The 20,938-nt window shown below is 39.4% G+C and overlaps 1 protein-coding gene, 1 long non-coding RNA gene, 1 other non-coding gene and 1 pseudogene across 3 annotated transcripts; 3 read left to right on the top strand and 1 right to left on the bottom strand.

Moving 5' to 3' along the window:
- Window positions 1-1,911: 1,911 nt before the first annotated feature.
- On the bottom strand, window positions 1,912-2,232 carry LOC133832586 (uncharacterized). Its single transcript, XM_062262908.1, has one exon. The coding sequence runs from the start codon at window positions 2,230-2,232 to the stop codon at window positions 1,912-1,914; it is 321 nt and encodes a 106-aa protein (XP_062118892.1).
- A 6,665-nt stretch (window positions 2,233-8,897) lies between these two features.
- On the top strand, window positions 8,898-9,004 carry LOC133833444 (small nucleolar RNA R71). Its single transcript, XR_009892823.1, has one exon. It is a non-coding gene; the product is annotated as a small nucleolar RNA R71 (small nucleolar RNA).
- A 6,325-nt stretch (window positions 9,005-15,329) lies between these two features.
- On the top strand, window positions 15,330-19,056 carry LOC133832585 (conserved oligomeric Golgi complex subunit 7-like; annotated as a pseudogene).
- A 164-nt stretch (window positions 19,057-19,220) lies between these two features.
- On the top strand, window positions 19,221-20,724 carry LOC133829209 (uncharacterized). Its single transcript, XR_009891620.1, has 4 exons — window positions 19,221-19,357; window positions 19,464-19,533; window positions 20,299-20,387; window positions 20,467-20,724. It is a non-coding gene; the product is annotated as an uncharacterized LOC133829209 (long non-coding RNA).
- The last annotated feature ends 214 nt before the right edge of the window (window positions 20,725-20,938 follow it).

The raw sequence follows: 20,938 nt of genomic DNA, 5'->3' as shown, positions 1-20,938 counted from the left end.
TTTCTTGTGTAAAATAGCATACAGCAATACGGCTTTACTAGGTGTGACAATGGTAAAGGCTTCGGTGGGTGTCAGATTTGAACAAATAAAATACAACCACACTCTTTTCTCCCTAGTCAATGAGTTGAAGGGAAACCCCACTCGATGAGTGCCATTGAAGGTCCATTCAGTACCTGGCGGGGTTAAGGCTTGCACGATAGTGTCCCAAGTACTCTCCTCACAAAGTTGATCCTGTAAGTCCCTATATTCGTCATTTTCTAAGGTAGGCAATTTGAAAAATTTATTGATATCACTTTTGTGAAATTTCACAATTTTTCCCCTAACAGTTGCTTCCCAGGTATAATCATGATGAAAAGCATTAGCATAAAATTCTCAAACAACAGGGATAATAGCAACAATTGGAGGTGCACAGAAAACCTCCAACTTATGGGCTCTAATCACTGATGTATACTCCTTAGGGACAATAAACTCATCTTTCCAATTGGTAGCAAACCCTCTCTCTCGAATGAGGCTACGCTCCTTATCTTGAACGTACCTAGAATTGGCTGTTGGGTTGACAAACCTAGGCACATCCTCAAAATTTAGGTCGTCCTCATTTTCTATGGGCGGGGGTGGTGGTTGACGTTTCTTAGCTTTTCCTGTGTTAGGGTGTTTTCTACTAGTAGACATTATGACTCAAGAACCAAAACAACCCAAAGGAATGCACACTCCACCAACAATTTATTCAAGGGCACCAATTGCACAAGTGATAGCGATATTCAATTTATAACATTACCCACTCAAAACAAGTCAAACAAGGATCAACTCCTTCAAATTTTTAAAAGCCCCAAATTAACCCCTTATAATAAGAAAATGACAAAATTCTCCAAATTAATGGAAGACCCAATGAAATTGAACAAAAAAATAAGCAATTATAGTTCTCAATTTCACCAATGTCAAGTCAATTTTACAAAATCACACAGCAAAATTCAGACCCAAAATTAGGTCAAAATTTCCCAATTCCAAAATCAAGGAATCTCAATACACATGCAAATCCACCAACATGCAAAATTGTTTCAATAATATCTTAAAAATCCAGAAATAACATATATTTATCAAACACTACACAGAATTTCGGATTCAAGAGATTAGCATGAACAATTTTCTTAAGAACACAATGTAGAAATTAAAAGGAGAAAGAGTTAGGGGACTTACAATGGTAATTGATGAAAGAGAGAGAGTGAAAATGAGTAGAGGAGAGTAATACTTACAAAACTTTGGAGTTGGCCTAAGATTTCTTCTTGAAAAAAATTGAAAGAATGAAAGAAGGAGAGAAGGAGAGAAGCATATTTTTTTGAAGAGAAAAAGAAAGAGTTGAAAATGAAAATAGAAAGAGAAGAAGAAATCTGATAGTATATATTATTATTATTATTATTATTATTATTATTATTATTATTTTCAAGTGAAACACGGGCTCCTGCGGTCGCAGGACACCATTCCTGTGGTCGCAGGAATGTCCCTATTTCGCGTGCAGCTCTGGACCTGCGGTCGCAGCATGCGCATCCTGCGGTCGCAGGATTGCTCCCAGTTTTCCCAACTCTCTGATCTTGCGGTCGCAGGAGGTGATTCCTGCGGTCGCAGGATTGCTCTATAAACCACACTTTCATCATTTTTTTTCACGTATTTCACGATGATAAAACCATAATTGTTACAATAAAATAAAATAAACCAAAAACTAAAAAAAATAAAAATTGTCTCAATTAAATTTTTTTAAAAACTTTAAAAAAAAAAACTTAAATGAACTTGGGATGCCTCTCAATGGCGCTGTCGTTAATGTCATTTAGCCGGACGCTGACCTCCTCTTCAGAGGGGCTTCAAAAGAAGGATCGACTTTGCTTGATCAACATACCCACCCAAGTAGGGTTTCAATCTCTAGCCATTCACCTTAAAAGAATCACTGGAATTGCCCTGAACTTCTACAGAACCATATGGAAAGACCTGAACAACAGTGAATGGTCCCGACCATCTTGACTTCAATTTGCCAGGAAAAAGTCTCAATCTTGAATTAAAAAGATGTACCTTCTTCCCTGGTTGGAACTCTTTCCTGACTAAGTTATTGTCATGCCAAGCCTTTGTTCTCTCCTTATAAATCTTGGCATTTTCATAAGCCTCATTTATGAATTCATCAAGTTCATTCAGTTGCAACGACCTTCGTTCACTGGCTGCACTCCAATCAAAATTCAACTTTTTCATAGCCCAGAATGCCCTATGCTCCAATTCAACTGGTAAATGACACGCTTTACCAAACACCAACCTGTAAGGTGACATACCTATTGGTGTTTTGAATGCAGTTCTGTAGGCCCAAATCGCATGATCTAACTTCTTCGACCAATTTTTCCTCGAACTGTCAACGGTCTTCTCAAGGATACTTTTGATTTCTCTGTTTGAAATTTCAGCTTGCCCATTTGATTGAGGATGGTAAGGCAAGGCTTTTCGATGATATACTCCATAACGAGCCAATAATGCATCAAGTTGTTTATTCACAAAGTGTTTCCCTTCATCACTAATAAGAGCTCGGGGAGTGCCAAATCTAGTAAAAATATGTTTATGAAGAAAATTAAGCACAGTTTTACCATCATTGGCTCTAGTTGCTGCAGCCTCCACCCATTTAGATACATAATCTACTGCCAATAGAATATATTCATTGTTGTAAGATGGTGGAAAGGGCCCCATGAAATCAATGCCCCATACATCAAACAGTTCCACTTCAAGAATTCCCTGTAAAGGCATTTCATTTCTCCTCGAGATATTACCAGTTCGCTGACATCTATCACAGGCTTTGACAAAAGCATTGGCATCCTTGAATAATGAAGGCCAATAGAAACCACTTTGTAATACCTTGGCCGCCGTTCTGGATGCACCAAAGTGCCCACCACATTGTTGAGTGTGACAATGGTTAAGAATGGACTGCATCTCTTCTTCAGGAACACACCTTCTGATAATCTGATCAACACAATGCCTATAGAGAATAGGCTCCTCCCAATAGTAATGTTTCACCTCAAAAAATAATTTCTTTAATTGCTGCTTCGACATTTCAGGAGGCACAATCTTGGCAACCAAGAAGTTCACTATGTCAGCAAACCAAGGGATAGCTAATTTCTCACTTACCCCAAACAACTGCTCATCAGGAAAGTGATCATTGATTTGCACTGCTTTCTTATTTTCAGTCTCCTCCACCTCAAGTCTAGAGAGGTGATCAGCTACCACATTCTCGCTGCCCTTCTTGTCACGAATTTCCATGTCGAATTCTTGAAGTAAAAGAATCCATCTAATCAGGCGGGGCTTGGCATCTTTCTTTGACATCAAGTATTTAATGGTAGATTGATCAGTGTAGACAATCACTTTATTACCAATTAGATACGGTCTAAATTTATCACAAGCAAACACAATAGCTAGCAACTCTTTTTCTGTAGTAGCATAATTCAGTTGAGCATCATTTAGAGTCCGACTAGCATAATAAATAGACCTGAATACCTTGTCAATTCGCTGTCCCAAAACTGCCCCCACTGCATAATCACTGGCATCACACATCAACTCAAAAGGCAATTCCCAATTAGGAGCTATCACAATTGGAACAGAAATAAGCTTTTCTTTCAAGAAATTGAAAGCCTTCAAACATTCATCATTAAAATCAAAGACAACTCCATTCATAAGCAGATTCGAGAGAGGCTTGGACACTTTAGAGAAATCTTTTATGAATCTTCGATAGAACCCATCATGACCAAGAAAACTTCTAACACCTTTGACTGACACTAGTGGAGGCAGCTTTTCAATGGTAGAAATTTTTGCTCTATCTACCTCAATTCCCTCACTTGAAATTTTATGGCCAAGAACAATCCCCTCTTTCACCATAAAATGGCATTTCTCCCAATTCAACACCAGATTTGCCTTCTCACAATGATTCAACACATTCTCCAAGTTACCCAAACAGAGGTCAAATGATGAGCCAAAAACAGAGAAATCATCCATGAATATCTCAATACACCGCTCTACCATATCTGAAAATATGGCCATCATGCACCGTTGAAATGTTGCAGGGGCATTACATAGTCCAAATGGCATTCTCCTGAAAGAAAATGTGCCATAAGGACATGTAAAAGTTGTTTTCTCTTGATCCTCTGGTGCAATAGCGATCTGATGATACCCTGAATACCCATCCAAGAAACAGTAGTAGCTATGGCCTGCCAATCTGTCAAGCATCTGATCAAGGAAAGGTAAAGGAAAATGATCCTTCCTTGTTGCCTTGTTGAGCTTGCGGTAATCTATACAAATCTGCCACCCCGTTACAGTTCTTGTTGGAATGAGTTCGTTGTTCTCATTTTTCACCACAGTCATACCACCCTTTTTAGGTACCACTTGCACAGGGCTCACCCATGCACTATCAGAAATTGGGTAGATCACCCCAACATCCAACCATTTAAGAATTTGCTCCAGTACGACTTCCTTCATGGCTGGATTGAGTCTTCTCTGGGCCTCTATGGATGGCTTGCTATTCTCCTCCAATAAGATTTTATGCATTACTGTCGATGGGCTTATTCCTCTAATATCCGCCAAAGTCCACCCAATGGCCAAATTATGCTCCCTTAAAACCCTCAACATTTTCTCCAATTCTATCTTTGACAGGTCAGCTGACACAATGACAGGTAAAGTTTCATTCTCTCCCAAATATGCATATCGCAAATGATCTGGGAGAACCTTCAATTCCAGCTGCGGTGGCTGCTGAATGGATGTTAGCAGTTTATCAAGCGCATCTGCTAATTCTTGAAACTTCTTCCAGTATGGCAAGAAAGAGTTGATCCAGTTTACACAATCTCTTATCTCAGCATCATCATCACCGACCTCATCACCCAATAATACTGCCTCTAAGGCATCACTATTCATCCTTCTCTTCGAGACTGCCTTCTCTATCACATCCACACTATAGCAACTGTCACTAGCCACCGGATACTTCATGGCCTTGAAGACATTAAAGACCACCTCATCTCCTTGAACTCTAAGCTTAAGCTCTCCTTTGTGAACATCAATAAGAGCTTGGCCTGTGGCTAGAAATGGCCTACCAAGAATAATTGGTACATTCGTATCCTCCTCCATGTCCAGAACGATAAAGTCAGCTGGAAATATAAACTTATCCACCTTCACAAGAACATCTTCAATAATACCCCGTGGATGTGTCACTGATCGGTCTGCTAGTTGTAGAGTGACAGTTGTTGGTTTTGCCTCCCCCAAGCCAAGTCTTCTAAACACAGATAAGGGCATCAGATTAATACTTGCCCCCAGATCACATAAAGCATGTTTGCATTCAAACTTGCCAATGGTGCAAGGTATGGTGAAGCTCCCCGGATCTCTCAGCTTTTGGGGTAACTTCCTTTGTAATATCGCACTGCACTCTTCAGTGAGTGCTACAGTCTCATAGTCCTCCATCCTCCTTTTCTTTGACAAAATCTCCTTCATGAATTTCACATAGCTAGGCATCTGCTCCAAGGCCTCAGCGAAAGGAATATTTATATGCAGCTTTTTAAACACCTCTAAAAACTTAGAAAACTGTTTATCTAGTGTAGTCTTTCTAAGCCTCGAACTGGTGGTCTTCAGTAACCTCTGCTGGATCAGACTGTTCACCCATCTCTTTATTCAGAACCACTGCCTGTGGAGGTCTAGGCTGCTCAGTTTGCTTCCCACTCCTCAGAGTAATTGCCTGAACTTGCTCCTTAGGGTTGACTTCAGTATTACTGGGCAAATTTCTCTGCGGTCTATTATTGAGCATATTGGCCAACTGCCCAACTTGTGTTTCCAGATTTCTGATAGAAGATCTAGTCTCTGTCATAAACTGAGTTTGAGTATTGGTGAGGGTCAATAATGCAACTTGCAGTTCATTAGGCCTTTCAGGTTGAGCTTGATTCATTGATTGTTGAGGCCTAGGCTATTGTGATGAAGAGGCTTGATGCATAGGTGGCTGAGGCATATTATTCTGAAATTGGCCCTGAAACTGAGGTTGCTGGCCCTGATTATTCTTCCAAGAAAAATTGGGGTGATTTCGCCACCCAGGATTGTAAGTATTGGAGAATGGATTATTGAGTGGCCTTTGAAAGTTTCCCACCGCTTGAACTTAAGCGTGATCCATCGGAGTGTTATTATTCATACTGATAGGGCACTGATCGATAGAGTGAGAACCACCTCAAATTTCACACCTAACTGACATTTGAACCGCATTAGCACATACAGTGCTCTCTTGTAACTGTTTTGTCAAGGAGGCTACTTGTGCTGTTAGAGCAGTGATTGCATCCAGCTCATGCACCCCAGCTACCTTTCTGACCCCTGATGATCTTTCCTCAGACCACTGATGATTGTTTGTGGCCATGTCCTCCAGCAGCTCATAAGCACCATGTAACGACCCAAATTCGCTAATAAGGCTTAAGGGCCTTGATTAGCGTGCCAGGAGGGCATGATGGGACTTTTGTGTGATTTTATGAGTTAAATGCATGATTATGATTGAAAGCGTGTTATATGACTATTTGAATATTTGAGATGCATGACTATGTACATTAGTATGCATGTAGGCCTGGATTGTGTTAGAAGGGCATAATTGTAATTTTGGCCATGTTGGGCATAACTGTATTGATATGTGATGACTGTTGAGACCACACTGTGATGTGGATGTATCTGTGATTTGTGACTCGAGACGATCCCAGTGAGCGGATTAGCAGAAAGTCGAGGCAGAGAATTATACCCGGCTCGGGGCGAGCCTGGGGGTATAAATAGGAAGTTAATGAGTATATTGGGGTTTATTTTGATATCGAGGAATATTATTTGGTGACTTTTCAGGTGTTGGAAAGCAACGGGAAAATATTAGAGACACTTGAGGATTAGCGGGAATTGGGTGAATGACTAAAATGGCCCTACTTGGACAAAAAGGGATTTGAACTATTAGGGAGGGCATTTCGGTCAATTGGCTTTTAGAGAATTATTTATAAGGCTTTACACTTAGTGGGATTTATAGAAAACAGAGAAAACAGAGGGGTTTTTCTCAAGGATCGGTTTATGCATTCTTGCACCATTTCTCTCCATTTTTCTTGGGGCAAAGCTCATTGGAGAGCTAGGATAGGCCGAGCATCAAGGATCTTAATGTTGGACTTGAAGATTTGGCAAGGATTAGCAAGAACACATCAACTTTTGAGGTAAGTTTTTAGAGATTTCAATTTTAAGGGTTTTGCTGGTTTGAGCTGTGTTTTGAGCCGAGTTGATGGGAACTTTAGGGAATTTCTGGGCAAGCTTTGAGGGAGAGCAAGCTAAGGAGCCTAGGGTTGAATCAAGGTCGAAATTTCATCAATGGTATGATTTCTAAGTCCTTAACTTTGTTGTTTGACTGAATTTCTGGGTTTAGGGTTCATCTATGGTGAATCTTGAGATTTGGGATGTGTGTGCTTGGGTTTTGAGATTTGGGGATGCTTGGGATGAATGGAGAGTGTTTATATGCTTGGTTTTGAGTTTGCTAATGATTTGGACAAGTTTGGGGTTGAAATGGTAGAAGGAAATCGCAGGAGACGATTTTGGGTAGTGCTGGTCTGCAACTAGCGCTACAGCGCTAGTCAGTGGGCGCTGTAGCGCTAGCCCCTGTTCCTGGGGGTGTGGTTCTGCTTGTAGCGCTACAGCGCCCTCTTTAGAGCGCTGTAGCGCTGCACTGTTCACAGAAGGGGTTTTTGGGCTATTTGAGAGGGATTTTGACCTAGGGTTCGGGGCTCGATTCCGCCACTTTGTTTTGGGGATCTAGGACTTCCCGGGGGCTCGGGAGTGGTCCCGAGGCTAGGTATTCGGACTTGGGGTTCGGTGTTGACTTTGACCTATGTTTGTGCCTAGGTGTGCGCTAAGGCTCGAGTCGGATCGTGCTCAAGGAATCAAGTGTTGAAAGCTATCGAATTGACAGGTAAGAAAACTATAGCACCTGTAGGATAGGGCATGGGCCCATAGTGTGATTGCGGGGCACGGCCCTATATTGCATTACATGTTAGGGTGCAGACTTAAATGAATTGATATTTGTTTGAATGATTGTTTGAGCTATGCTATATGTGATTATAGTGGAATGAAACGGCAACGGAGCCGAGAACGGCGAAAGGTCGAGAACGGCAGTGGGGCCGGAAGTAACACTTAGCACATGGGGATGCTTATATTCAGGGTAGGACCCAGTGGATACATGTGATATCCTTACGATGAGGACCGAGACCCCACGCTTTGGTAAGGCTTCTAGGGTGACATGGCCGTGTTTGCTTAGTCTAATGGTTGACTTGTTTATCTGTGGACTATCTGATATGATTAACTGTATAATTTGCATATGTTATGTACTGCATGAGTTTTCTTGCTGGGCTTCGGCTCACGGGTGCTCTGTGTTGCAGGTAAAGGCATAGATTGAGTCAACCAACCATGAGTACGGAGAGCGTGAGGCGACGCGTACATGTTTGGCCTGCCCGACTGCTTTGGTTGGGGGTTTATTCGAGAAATGGCTGTAATAATCTATGATTTTTATAACTAACCAACTGTAAACTGATTTTAAGATGTAAATAGTTTTCAAACCTTATTTTGGGATCCCAAATGTTTAATACTAGAAGTTTTAATGAAACAACGCATTTTCAAAGATTACAGCCTTAAACTTTTGATTAGTCACACTTTCGTTTTAAAAACCTCAGTTAGCGAGTTCTGTGCACACTGTTTTGTCTTAAAACTCACTTGGTAACGGTTCTAAGGTAGTAGGGCGTTACACACCAGTTGCACTCTTGCTCATAAAAGTACCACCCGCTGCAGCATCAATAATGGTTCTGGTTGTAGGACATAAACCATTGTAAAAATTCTGTACTAACATCCACTGTTCAATGCCATGATGAGGACATCTTCTCAAGAGTTCCTTGAACTATTCCCAAGCTTCATACAATGACTCTCCATCATTCTGAAAAAAATTATTGATCTCTCCCCTCAATTTAGCAGCTTTGGACGGAGGGAAGAATTTTGACAAAAACTTCTGAGCTAGATCTTGCCAGGTGACAATAGAGTTCGGTTGCAAAGAGTTCAGCCAACTTTTAGCTCTGTCCCTTAGAGAAAATGGGAAAAGCCTAAGTTTAATTGCGTCATCACTCACCCCATTGTATCTGAAAGTTCCACACAACTCCAGAAAATTAGACAAATGGGTGTGAGGATCTTCAGAAGGAAACCCATTAAATTGAACAGAGGATTGCACCATTTGTAGAATAGCTGGCTTGATTTCAAAGCTGTTAGCCTCTACATCTGGTGGGCTTATACTGTTTTGTACTCCCGTCAGAGTGGGCACCACATAGTCTCTCAGGCTCCTCTCAGCATTGTTCTGAGCCTGACCCCCTTGTACAATTCCAGGAATTAAAACATTCCTGCCACCCCCTTCATTCTGTGCCATCTTCACAGATTTCTGGGCCTCCCTCTTGTTCTTTCTGTTTTGCTTGCAAGACTTTTCAATCTCAGGATTCAAAGGAACAAGATTGTCTGCTCCTTTTCTGCTACGCATATAACACAGTTCACCTGAGATAGATAAATTAAGCAACTAAACAGATTAGAAACAAGAGAAATTAAAATCAAATTAGAATAAAAATTAATTAGACTGATATTGATAATTATTTTTCAGTCCCCGGCAACGGCGCCAAAAACTTGTTGCGATATTTTTGCTATGCAAGTGCACACAGTCGCAATTTGTAATAAAATGGTAAAAACCAAGTATCGTCCTCAAGGACTGATTTATCAATTACCAATCAATCAATCTTTTTAATTCTATTTGATTAAACAATTTCAAAGATTTTAAACAAAGAAGAATACTAACGAAGCACAATGAAAATTTAAACAAAATAACAGAGAAAATGAAATTAGGACAATTATGATCCTCTATTTTCCACCCTTTTATTTCCTAATGCAAGAATTATATCCCCTTCTCCTTCTTCAAGAACAAGTTGCAAAAAAGCAATTCATAATCTGGTTAAGATTTACAAAATTCAATCTAAATGACAACTTCCTATATTTCTATGGTAAGTTGAATCATGAAGAAGGCATTAAAACGCAACTCAGAAAAATAGGCAAACAATTTAGATACTTTCGTTCTAAATTGAATTTGCATCCAAACAATCAAAGCATATCAAATTTCACTTTTCAGATTTCAATTTGATTCATGAAATAACAATTAGAGTTGGTCAATCAATAATTGCACAAGTAACACAGATTGTAAGGAATTGAAAGAGATGAAGAAGAACATGAATTTTGCATTAATCCATAAAAAGGGTTTCCAAAAGATTCACATAATAGCCCTAAAGGAGAAATTAGCCCATAATATTCATTCTAGCAGTCATAGATTTCAATTACAAACATGAAAATATTAAAGACAGATGATGAAAACTCAAGAATGGATCCTCCAATGGTGTCCTCCACTCTCCGTCGTCGTCTCCCTCTGTTCAACCCTCCCATAAACGCCTCCTCTCTCTAATTAGTCGTCATTTTTAACCTAATCCCTGTTTTTGTTCCGCTTCAAATGACTAAAAACCCCTTAATTAAAATCTGCATTTTTCTCTTTTTCAGGCATATCCTGCAGTCGCAGGATGCCATTCCTGCGGTCGCAGGAATGCTCTAGAATGTGAAACTCCTCTTAAGCTGCAGCCGCAAGACACACTTCTTGCGGTCGCAGGAAGTGCTCCGAAACACAATTTCCACCACTTTTTGTCATTTTGTCTATGTTTCCACCATGTTTCCACACCTAAATCACCTAAGTCCTTCGATACCTAAAAACATAACGAAACAAACGTAAAATATAACAAAACAAAACAAACACCTAATACTTTACCTGAAAAACACATAGATAAATGAGTCTAAAACTCACTTATCAATATGTAACTAAGATTATTTGCCGAGAGAGAAAAATAGAGAACTTCGTTCTCTCTGAATTATGAGAAGAACACTCTTTCATGTGTAGAGATTCAAAAGTTTGTTCTTGTGTATCCTACCAAATAGCATAGACATCCACCTGTCTCCTTCTCTTTGTGTGAGTCATAGTATGAAAGATGGTGGGTTAGGAGGCTAAGACGCTATTTGATCTACACGTGTTCTACATCTAAAAAAGGTATATGTAAGTTTCTATTTGATTCAGATTCATGCGCATGAGAAAGATCCCATTCTAGTTATGGTTCCTGGAGTGATTCGTTCTTATGCTTTAATAATTATTATTATTGCATTGAATTATTATCTTATTCTTCCGCTGCACTGTCAATCACATGATAAAAAACTAAAACCTCCGAGGCTTGAGAAGTTTCTCCCAATCCTTTGGTAGTTTCCTTCTGGGCACCCTTGCTCTCCTCGGACGCCTTGGTCAATGCCTCCCCAAGTTCCCAAGAACGGGCCTTCTCCTCCTTGACAATCTTGACCAGTGCCTCCTCATGGGCCTAGGCACAGACTTTCTCCTTCTCCAATGTCTTCTCAAGTGCCCAAGAATGGACCTTCTCCTCCTCTAGTGTCTTCTTGAGCTGCTCCAGCTCCTCGGGGGGAACGGTCTGTTGGGCCCTCAACATGGGCATCTCGTCTTGGGCCTGCTTTAGTTCGAAGGATTTGTTTGTCATAACATCCCCCAGATGGTTACACATCATGACAACCTGAAACAAAAAACACTGTTAAAACCAAAAAATGGGAGCTGCCTTCCAAGACTAAGGAAAAAAGATGAGTACTTACCCTTGTGGTGGAGCATCGGTAGGTGGCAAGGAGAGAAGCCTCATTGTCACTCCCAAGTTGCACAAAGTTGTGAGAAGTCATCTCGTACATAGTGGAGCTTATCCCCTGAAGTTGTTCAGCTGCCAATGAAGAAACAAGGTTGCCTAGCTTATCGGTGAAGAGACTTTCTAATTAAGCCCTGCCAATTAAAGGCACTTGAGGTCTTCCCTTTGGTGGCTTGTAATGGCGAATATACTCATCCAGTGCGTGGAAAGTTCAGTCTCCCTCCTCCAAGCAGGCGTTGAAGTGCTCCACCATGGCATTGTATCTGGCGAGATCCTCCCTCTCATAGTACTCCAAATATATCAGTAACCGAGAGATCTCGACATCTAGGTTCTCCGCCACTTTGAGAACTCCAGTACTTTGGAGGACTTCGCCTGCCTCGGAAGTCCCTTCTCCGGTGGTGGGTGAACCACCAAAAAGATCAATGACAAGAATATCCACAACCCGAGGCCCCTCAACTTGGGCCACAAGCAACTCGACGTGGGCCAATGGAGCTACAAGGTTGCCTAGCTTATCAGCGAAGAGACTTTCTAATTAAGCCCTGCCAATTAAAGGCACTTGAGGTCTTCCCTTTGGTGGCTTGTAATGGCGAATATACTCATCCAGTGCGTGGAAAGTTCAGTCTCCCTCCTCCAAGCAGGCATTGAAGTGCTCCACCATGGCATTGTATCTGGCGAGATCCTCCCTCTCATAGTACTCCAGATATATCAGTAACCGAGAGATCTCGACATCTAGGTTCTCCGCCACTTTGAGAACTCCAGTACTTTGGAGGACTTCGCCTGCCTCAGAAGCCCCTTCTCCGGTGGTGGGTGAACCACCAAAAAGATCAATGACAAGAATATCCACAACCCGATGCCCCTCAACTTGGGCCACAAGCAACTCGACGTGGGCCAATGGAGAAACAAGGTTGCCTAGCTTATTGGCGAAGAGACTTTCTAATTAAGCCCTGCCAATTAAAGGCACTTGAGGTCTTCCCTTTGGTGGCTTGTAATGGCGAATATACTCATCCAGTGCGTGGAAAGTTCAGTCTCCCTCCTCCAAGCAGGCGTTGAAGTGCTCCACCATGGCATTGTATCTGGCGAGATCCTCCCTCTCATAGTACTCCAGATATATCAGTAACCGAGAGATCTCGACATCTAGGTTCTCCGCCACTTTGAGAACTCCAGTACTTTGGAGGACTTCGCCTGCCACGAAAGTCCCTTCTCCGGTGGTGGGTAAACCACCAAAAAGATCAATGACAAGAGCATCCACAACCCGAGGCCCCTCAACTTGGGCCATAAGCAACTCGACATTGGCCGCAGGCCCATCAACTTGAGTCGCGGGCACCTCATTTTGGGTCAGAGCTTCAAACCATTGCTTCTTGGCATGGATTGCATCAGAAAATCACATTTGGTGTGCAAGAAAAATAGTAGGTGTTAACATTTGTAAAAAATAAGGAAAAAACTGTTAAATAAAACATAAATGACAGTAGTGTCGACAGCACGTGGGCTTCTTGAGAATCCTCACCACTAGATGGATCCTCCAGGTGAAGCATCGAATCCTTGAACTCCCATACGAGCTTCTCATCTCTTGAGTGGTGCTAGTATCGTATTGGCAAAACCAATGCGCATGGAAGGATGACACGTCATCCAAAGGAACAAACCCCGAGGAGGGAGCCGTCTCTTTGGGTGTGGAGATAAGCGTCAATCATGTCTTGGTAATCCTGGTACTCCTCCAGAGTCCAGGGACAGTCCGAGATGAGGTCGTACCAAAGAAGTAATGTCCCAAATTCCCTAATGTGGCTTAATGCCTGGATTAGGGGGCCAGGAGGGCCATAATTTATTTATGATGCAATTATGAGATTAATGCATGATTATATGATGATATGATGATAATTCATGCATGTGGGCCCACTTCTTATTAGAAGGACATTTTCGTAATTTTGATCTATTAAGAGCATATTTGTATATTTATGTGCATGTTTATGATTTATGAATGAGACCACATTATAATGTGGATATGTTTGAGCTATTCAGCATGAGACGATCCTAGAACGCAAGTTAGCGATTTGGTCATAATGGGATTAATTTCTAGGCTCGGGGTAAGTCTGGGGGTAATTTGATGCTTAGTACATTACTGGGAATGAATGGGTAATGGGTTATGATTTAATTATTATTTGAGAATATTGGGAATAACAGGAATTGGAGGACGTTAGTTATAATTAACGGGATTAGTGGGAAATGATAGTTTTACCCTTGCTATCCTTGAAAAGAATTAATTGACCCTTGGGGCATTTTGGTCTTTTGACCATTGGATAGACTTAGATGGCTGGTTGTAGAAGGTTTAGGTAGCCAAAACAAAGTAGCTCTCTTCCTCTTCCATGATCATTTCTTCTTCTTCTTCTTGGTTGGAATTTTGAAGCAAGATTGATGATTCAAGTTAGGGAATTAAAGCTTGAGGGTTTAGGCTAGTGATCATCCATTGAAGGGGATTCAAACCTATGATTAAGGTAAGATTCCAGCCATAGTTTCTGGTTTTGCTCTGTTTTAAGGTTAGTTCTTTAGCTCAAGGTTTTGGATGTGTGTTGTTGTTTTGGGTGGTTTAAATCTTAGGATTTGTTGTTAAATTGGTGTGTATATTGTGTTGATGCTTGGGTGTGATTTTGGGAATTAATTGATGAAGGTTTGGGCTAGTTTGAATTGAGAAATGGGCAGGGGAGTTGGGTTTGCTGGGTTAAGTCGCGACCGACACTACAACAATTTTGACTATATGTTACATTAAAATATAACATAAATGAAGAAGTGTTATTAATGTGTAAGTGAAAAAAAAAGGAGAATTAATTATTTTTTAACAAGTCGTGTATGTGTTAGGCGCCAAATGAAAAAGAAATAAGGCGCCATGTGAAACTTTTGGTCTAATCCCTCATCTGCTCTCATTGAATCCCTAAACCCTAAACTACCCAAACCAGCTCCCTAAATCAGTGTCGCCTCCTCTTCCTCTCTCTCTCACTTAGTTTCCTCAGCCCTCTCTCTCTCATGCGAGTCGCTGAAACGCACCATGACTGTGCCAGCTTCCCCGTCATTCTTTCTCTCTAATATCTCTCCCGCTGGACCTCGGTTTTTCTGTGAGGTATTTTGTTTTTGTTTTTTTAGCATTTAGATTTCAATTAATATCATATAATCAATGTATATATATATTCAATTTATTTGAGTCGAATGCCATTTCAATAGACACCAATTTCTCAGCCTAGAGAGAGAGAGAGAGCGAGAGAGGGAGTCGCACACAGATATGGCGGGTCAGATTGTTAAAGCGAGGAGGGATGGAGGCATGCATGACGTGCCCTCTTTGTAATAAGCTCTTGAGCGAAGCTACTACCATCTATCTCTGCCTCCACACGAGTATGTTCCTGCTCTCGACTCTTTCTCTTGTCAATTCTTCTTTTCTCTCAAGTTTTTCGATGATTTTTGTGATCTGGGTTTGCTTTGTTTTTGCGTTTTGTGTGTCTGTGTTTTGCATTTTGTGTGATTTTTGTGTTTTGTGTTTCGATCCCAAGAAATGGGTGAACTCGGCGTGTCAGACTCGGCACCCGGAGGACTCAGTCGATAACCATCTCGCCGATCTGGAGATGAGGCTCCAAATCGTATCTGAAGAGATCTCTGCCTCGCTAGAGGAGCAGAGCTCCGCTGCCCTACTTCGCATGCCACGGGCCACCCGCGATGTGATCCGACTCCGCGATGATGCGGTCTCACTACGCTCCGCCGTTGCCGGAATCCTTCAGAAGCTCAAGAAGGTACCTACATGTTATGTCTGTTTCTGCTATGTTTCTTCTTTTTGGCGCAATTCGAATTTGGTTTTTTAACTTTATTTTTGGGTTCAATTCACTAGAAGACGTGAAGTATGGAAAATTTGGACAATATTAGGATGGCGGTGTCAGATTTACTACATTTTATAAGTTAAGAAAGTATAATCTTTTAATTATGCTATCCCTTAATGCCAAATTTGAAGCTTAATATATTTCTCAATTACTCAACTGAGTTTTTTCAATTTGCCTAAGTGAACGAGGGAAATTTGAGGAAGATTTTCTAATGCAAATTTTTCAATATTAGTTTTTTTTTTTTTGGATATTTGAGAACTACGATTGTGTAGTTTGTGCTACCTTTTGAGCTCAATCTCTTGGCAATGAGTTAATAGATTTTTGGAATAAATTACAAGAAGGCAGGGCACCCTTTTGGTTAAAACGTCTCGTTTTTGCATTTTCTGCTTAAAAATAAATGTAGATATTATGAATAGATTATTGCTAATGTGAACAATGGAATTACGTTGAGTTATATGCATGGATATACGCACACATAACTGAAATAGTTGCCTAAATATATATATTCTGCTTTGCAATATGTTGTAGAGCATTACTATAAATTATAGTAGCAGGTTCACATTGATATACCCACGTTTCAGTACATTTACTAATGTAATTGGTTTATATAATTTACATGGGTAGACAGCTGTTGCCGGCTTAGCTTTGTTTATATGGTTTGAGATTTTAGCTTCTCACTTGATACATATGTATAACAATACTCTTCTCTTCAAACAATTGGTTTCAATATGCAGGCTGAAGGATCATCAGCTGAATCTATAGCTGCTCTGGCCAAAGTTGATACTGTTAAGCAGAGAATGGAAGCTGCTTATGAGACATTGCAGGTGGGTATTTGATCATAAAAGTTATAATCAGTGCAGTATTGGAAAATGTTGATGTTGCATTTGGTTTACTCATTGATGGATCAATAGGATGCTGCTGGGTTAACTCAATTAAGTTCAACTGTGGAAGATGTTTTTGCCAGTGGTGATCTTCCAAGGGCTGCAGAAACCTTAGCCAACATGAGGCATTGCTTGTCTGCTGTTGGGGAGGTAATATTTTTCTATAAATTGTTTTAACATTATACTCTACATTTGATTTTATAATTTTTGATGATTTTAACTTGATATTTTATTTTTTGTTTTGCTCATTTTAGGTTGCTGAATTTGCTAATGTGAGAAAGCAACTCGAGGTCCTAGAGGATAGGCTAGATGCAATGGTACAGCCACGTTTAACAGATGCATTATCCAGCCGAAAGGTCACCAAATTTCTTACAGCACTTGTTTTGCCTATGGCTTGCTTTCTGTTCAATTTATCTCCTATTAATTCCTTTTAGTACATACCATACGCAACTTGAATAACTTACATCTATTATCATCCTGCAGATAGACATTGCTCAAAATTTGCGGGGTATTCTCATTCGAATTGGAAGATTCAAATCACTGGAGCTACATTACACAAAAGTTCACCTAAAGCCCATAAAACAACTCTGGGAAGATTTCAATTCAAAACAACGTGCTATTAAGCTTGCAAATGAGAAGACTGAAGCTGAAAGGCTGTCAAGCCATGAGTTTCAATCAAGCTCTTCGACAATTTCATTCGCAAGTTGGTTGCCAAGCTTCTATGATGAGTTGATTCTTTATCTTGAGCAAGAGTGGAAGTGGTAAATTCTTCTGACTATATATTTTTTTAAGCACCGAGGAACATCTTGTTGATACAAAGAAGCTATCACTGAATTTAAGCACTGAGCTTAAACTGTCATCTGCAGGTGTATGGTTGCTTTTCCTGAGGATTATAAAACTCTTGTACCAAAGCTACTGATTGAGACAATGGCAACTATTGGAGCAAGCTTTATTTCACGTATCAACCTTTCAATTGGAGAAGTTGTTCCTGAAACAAGAGCTTTGGGAAAAGGTTTGTACGGGCTTGTTTTTATGGTGCTTTTAAATTTTGTAGGCATTTAATATTATATGATATCTTTCAATTGGACAAGCTTTAAGTCATGCAATTTTATTTTTGGCAATTTATAAATTATCCTATCAATGTGTTTCTTTTTATTCAAGTTTATTAGATATTATGTCTGGTGACATGCCAAAGGGAATTAAGATTAGGAAACATTTGGAGGCATTGATTGAGTTACACAACGTGACACAGACTTTCGCTAGAAATATTCAGCATTCCTTTTCAGATTCTGATCTTCGAGTTCTAATGGATACACTGAAGCCAGTGTACTCTCCCTTTGAATCATTTAAACAAAGGTAAGCAATCATAAACTTTTTTGCACTTCCACATTCTTCTAAAATATCTAGGTTTTTTTTTTTTGAAAACTTTTTTCTGTTATTTTTTCTTCGTTATATACTAGATTCTGTAAATGCTATGTTCATTTTTTGATTAATGATTGAATATGTATATAAGGTATGGACAGATGGAGCGGGCCATCCTTTCTTCTAAAATTGCTGGGGTGGATCTCAGGGGAGCTGTTACTTGTGGTGTGGGTGCCCAGGGGATTGAACTCAGTGAAACAGTTTGCAGAATGGAGGAATCTATTCCCCATATCATTGTACTTCTTGAGGCAGTTGTAGAAAGGTGTATCAACTTTACTGGTGGTTCTGAGGCAAATGAACTAATTCTTGCTCTTGATCACATAATGTTACAATATATCTCTGCTTTACAAGAGATACTAAGATCATTAAGAGTGGTCTGTGGAGTAGACCATGATGGTGTTGGTTCAAAGAAAGAGATGGGATCAGACAAGAGAGATGGCAACACTGCACGAAAAGTTGAATTGATTTCAAATGAGGAGGAATGGTCCATTGTTCAAGGGGCTTTGCAGATCCTCGCAGTTTCAGACTGTTTAACTAGCAGGTCCTTTGTTTTTGAAGCTTCCTTGAGAGCTACTCTTGCTAGATTAAGCACGACTTTTTCTCTGTCAGTATTTGGTTCAAGTGTGGACCAAAGCCCATCACATGTTGGTGATGACAGTAATGGAGAAGCATCTGTGGGTGGAAGGGCTGCCTTGGATGTGGCAGCAGTGCAGCTTATTGACATTCCTGAGAAGGCCTAGAAGCTCTTTAACCTTTTAAGTCAGGTACATGATACCAATATTTCAATTTCAGAGGCATATTAGTTTTTAATGACTGAAAAAAGATTTTGTCGCATTCCTTGCTGGAACTTCTTGTGGGGTAAGGAGATGATGCTCACAAGTTTTACCTTTTGTTATGCAGTCTAAAGATCCCAGGTTTCATGCACTTCCTTTGGCATCTCAAAGAGTCACAGCATTTGCTGACACAATAAATGAACTTGTATATCTGAATTATTCATTAGTATGGAAATTTTTGAATCTGAATTATTCATTAGTATTTTTATTGTTTTCTGTTCTGTATATCTGATCTATTTAGTCTCTATTGATCTTGCTCCTCTTAGTATAGTATATTTATTTATATGATAGATGTTTTTGATCTGAACGTGTTATACTCTCATGTTACTCGACGTTATGGTGAATATTTGGCCATTTAACTTGCAAGACTGAAGCTTTTTTAGTTGTTGCGTTATGAGCTTAGGCCTCCCACCAAGAAATTTAGTGCAGTTTTTGATCCCTTGAAGCACACCACAACACCCTCCCTTTTTCTTTCTCTCTGCCTCAGCCCTCAGGCGACAAGCAAGAACAAGGGCCCAGATGTGGTTCTCTTTTTTTCTCTATCTTCCTCTCCATGCGTGTCTCATTCTCAGGTGAAGTTTTATTTTTAGCTATATATATATAACTAATTAACCTATGTATACATATGTTTGTTTGACTAATTAACCTTAGTTTTTTAACATAAATTTCAATGTTAAGGTCTACCAATTGAATGATGATGGAAAATGGGATGATCAAGGTTGGGCATGTCACTCTTGACAATTTGGAGGTTTGTTGTTTTCCTTGATCCATTCTTATGCACATTTAGTGTTACAAAATTTTACAAAGTTTTTTGGTGGTTGCTATATATTGTTTGTATTATGACTGAATGTGAATATCATTTAGTCATTATTACACAACGAAGAGAAGAGCTTGGTTGCATATGGAATTTTTTGCTTTTTGAAAGCAAGAAGGTATTTTTTGAAAACATCTTTGGTGCATTTTGCTACTGGTTTAATGGCTTAGAATATTTATTTTTCTATTGGCTTTGGTGTATTTTGTTACTGGTTTGTGTTGTTTTTTTAAAGCCTACATATTGTAGAATTGAACATTCATAGAATAAGTGAAAATAAATGCTAACATATACATAATAATAAGTTTCTTCTTTCATTTGTAAGGAGACTCGTACAACTAGAAAGAAAAGTAGATGAAAAGCAGTGGAAAGGCATAACTGAGTTGTACCATTGTGTCAAATGTAGGATTTGTAGGAAATTTCTGAGGTAATCAAACTATACCTACATAAGCCTTCTTTCTTCCAGCCACTGCTTAACTGGTATAACTTTATCATTTTCGTCCTTCCACTCATTAGCCACCACAGTTGCTATGCGGTTTGCTGAAACTTTTGCTCTTGCAAGTTCTCGCTCTAGAGTCCTCTTTTCCTCCTTAATTTTTTACTCAAATGAGGTTAGCATACCATAATTGTCAAAAAGACAACAAGTAAATTTATCTAGACTCACATTCAATTCTTCTATCTGTCATTTGTAATCGTGAATAGCATTGACTGCAACTCCTCCAGCTAGAACAACCTCCTCAAGTTCTTGAATGGTTTGGCTAAGCTTTTCCAGCTGATAAAGTTATAATTAGGTAATTAACTTTTTTTATGTACTCTTTTAGTTTACTATAACTTTAAGTTGAAGCATTAATTATTTAAATTTTGTTGTAGCTAAGCAAATGGACTCACAACAAAGACAAGTGCACAAAGGATGATGAATTGAAGGATGGAGCAAGTTTCGTTTACTTTTGTGTATCTTGTAATGTTTCTATTTTTCATTTTTGAAGTAAAAATTGTTCAAAATTATAAAACTTTATTATGTTATGCTTTCAAACTTAAGTTAGAACTAAGATCTCATGAAGTAGACACATTCATGGTTTGAATTAGTTATTGTTTAATGTAATACTTATGGTTTATCAATCTATTGAGAATTACATTTTATGATTAATTTTGAATTTTTTTTATCAAAATACAATAATGAAAATCTTTTAATTAAAAAAAAAACCATATAAGTATACTTATCAAAATAAAATTTAAAATTTTATTACTATATGCTATGATTTAAAAACATATTATAAGCGTAAAAAATCGTTATGGTTTATATAATATAACAAACTAAAAATGTTATCAAAATAATCAAATG

The sequence above is a fragment of the Humulus lupulus genome, chromosome 4 (assembly GCF_963169125.1).
Source record: "Humulus lupulus chromosome 4, drHumLupu1.1, whole genome shotgun sequence".
NCBI lineage: Eukaryota > Viridiplantae > Streptophyta > Magnoliopsida > Rosales > Cannabaceae > Humulus > Humulus lupulus.
This window is presented reverse-complemented; position numbering and strand designations above follow the sequence as displayed.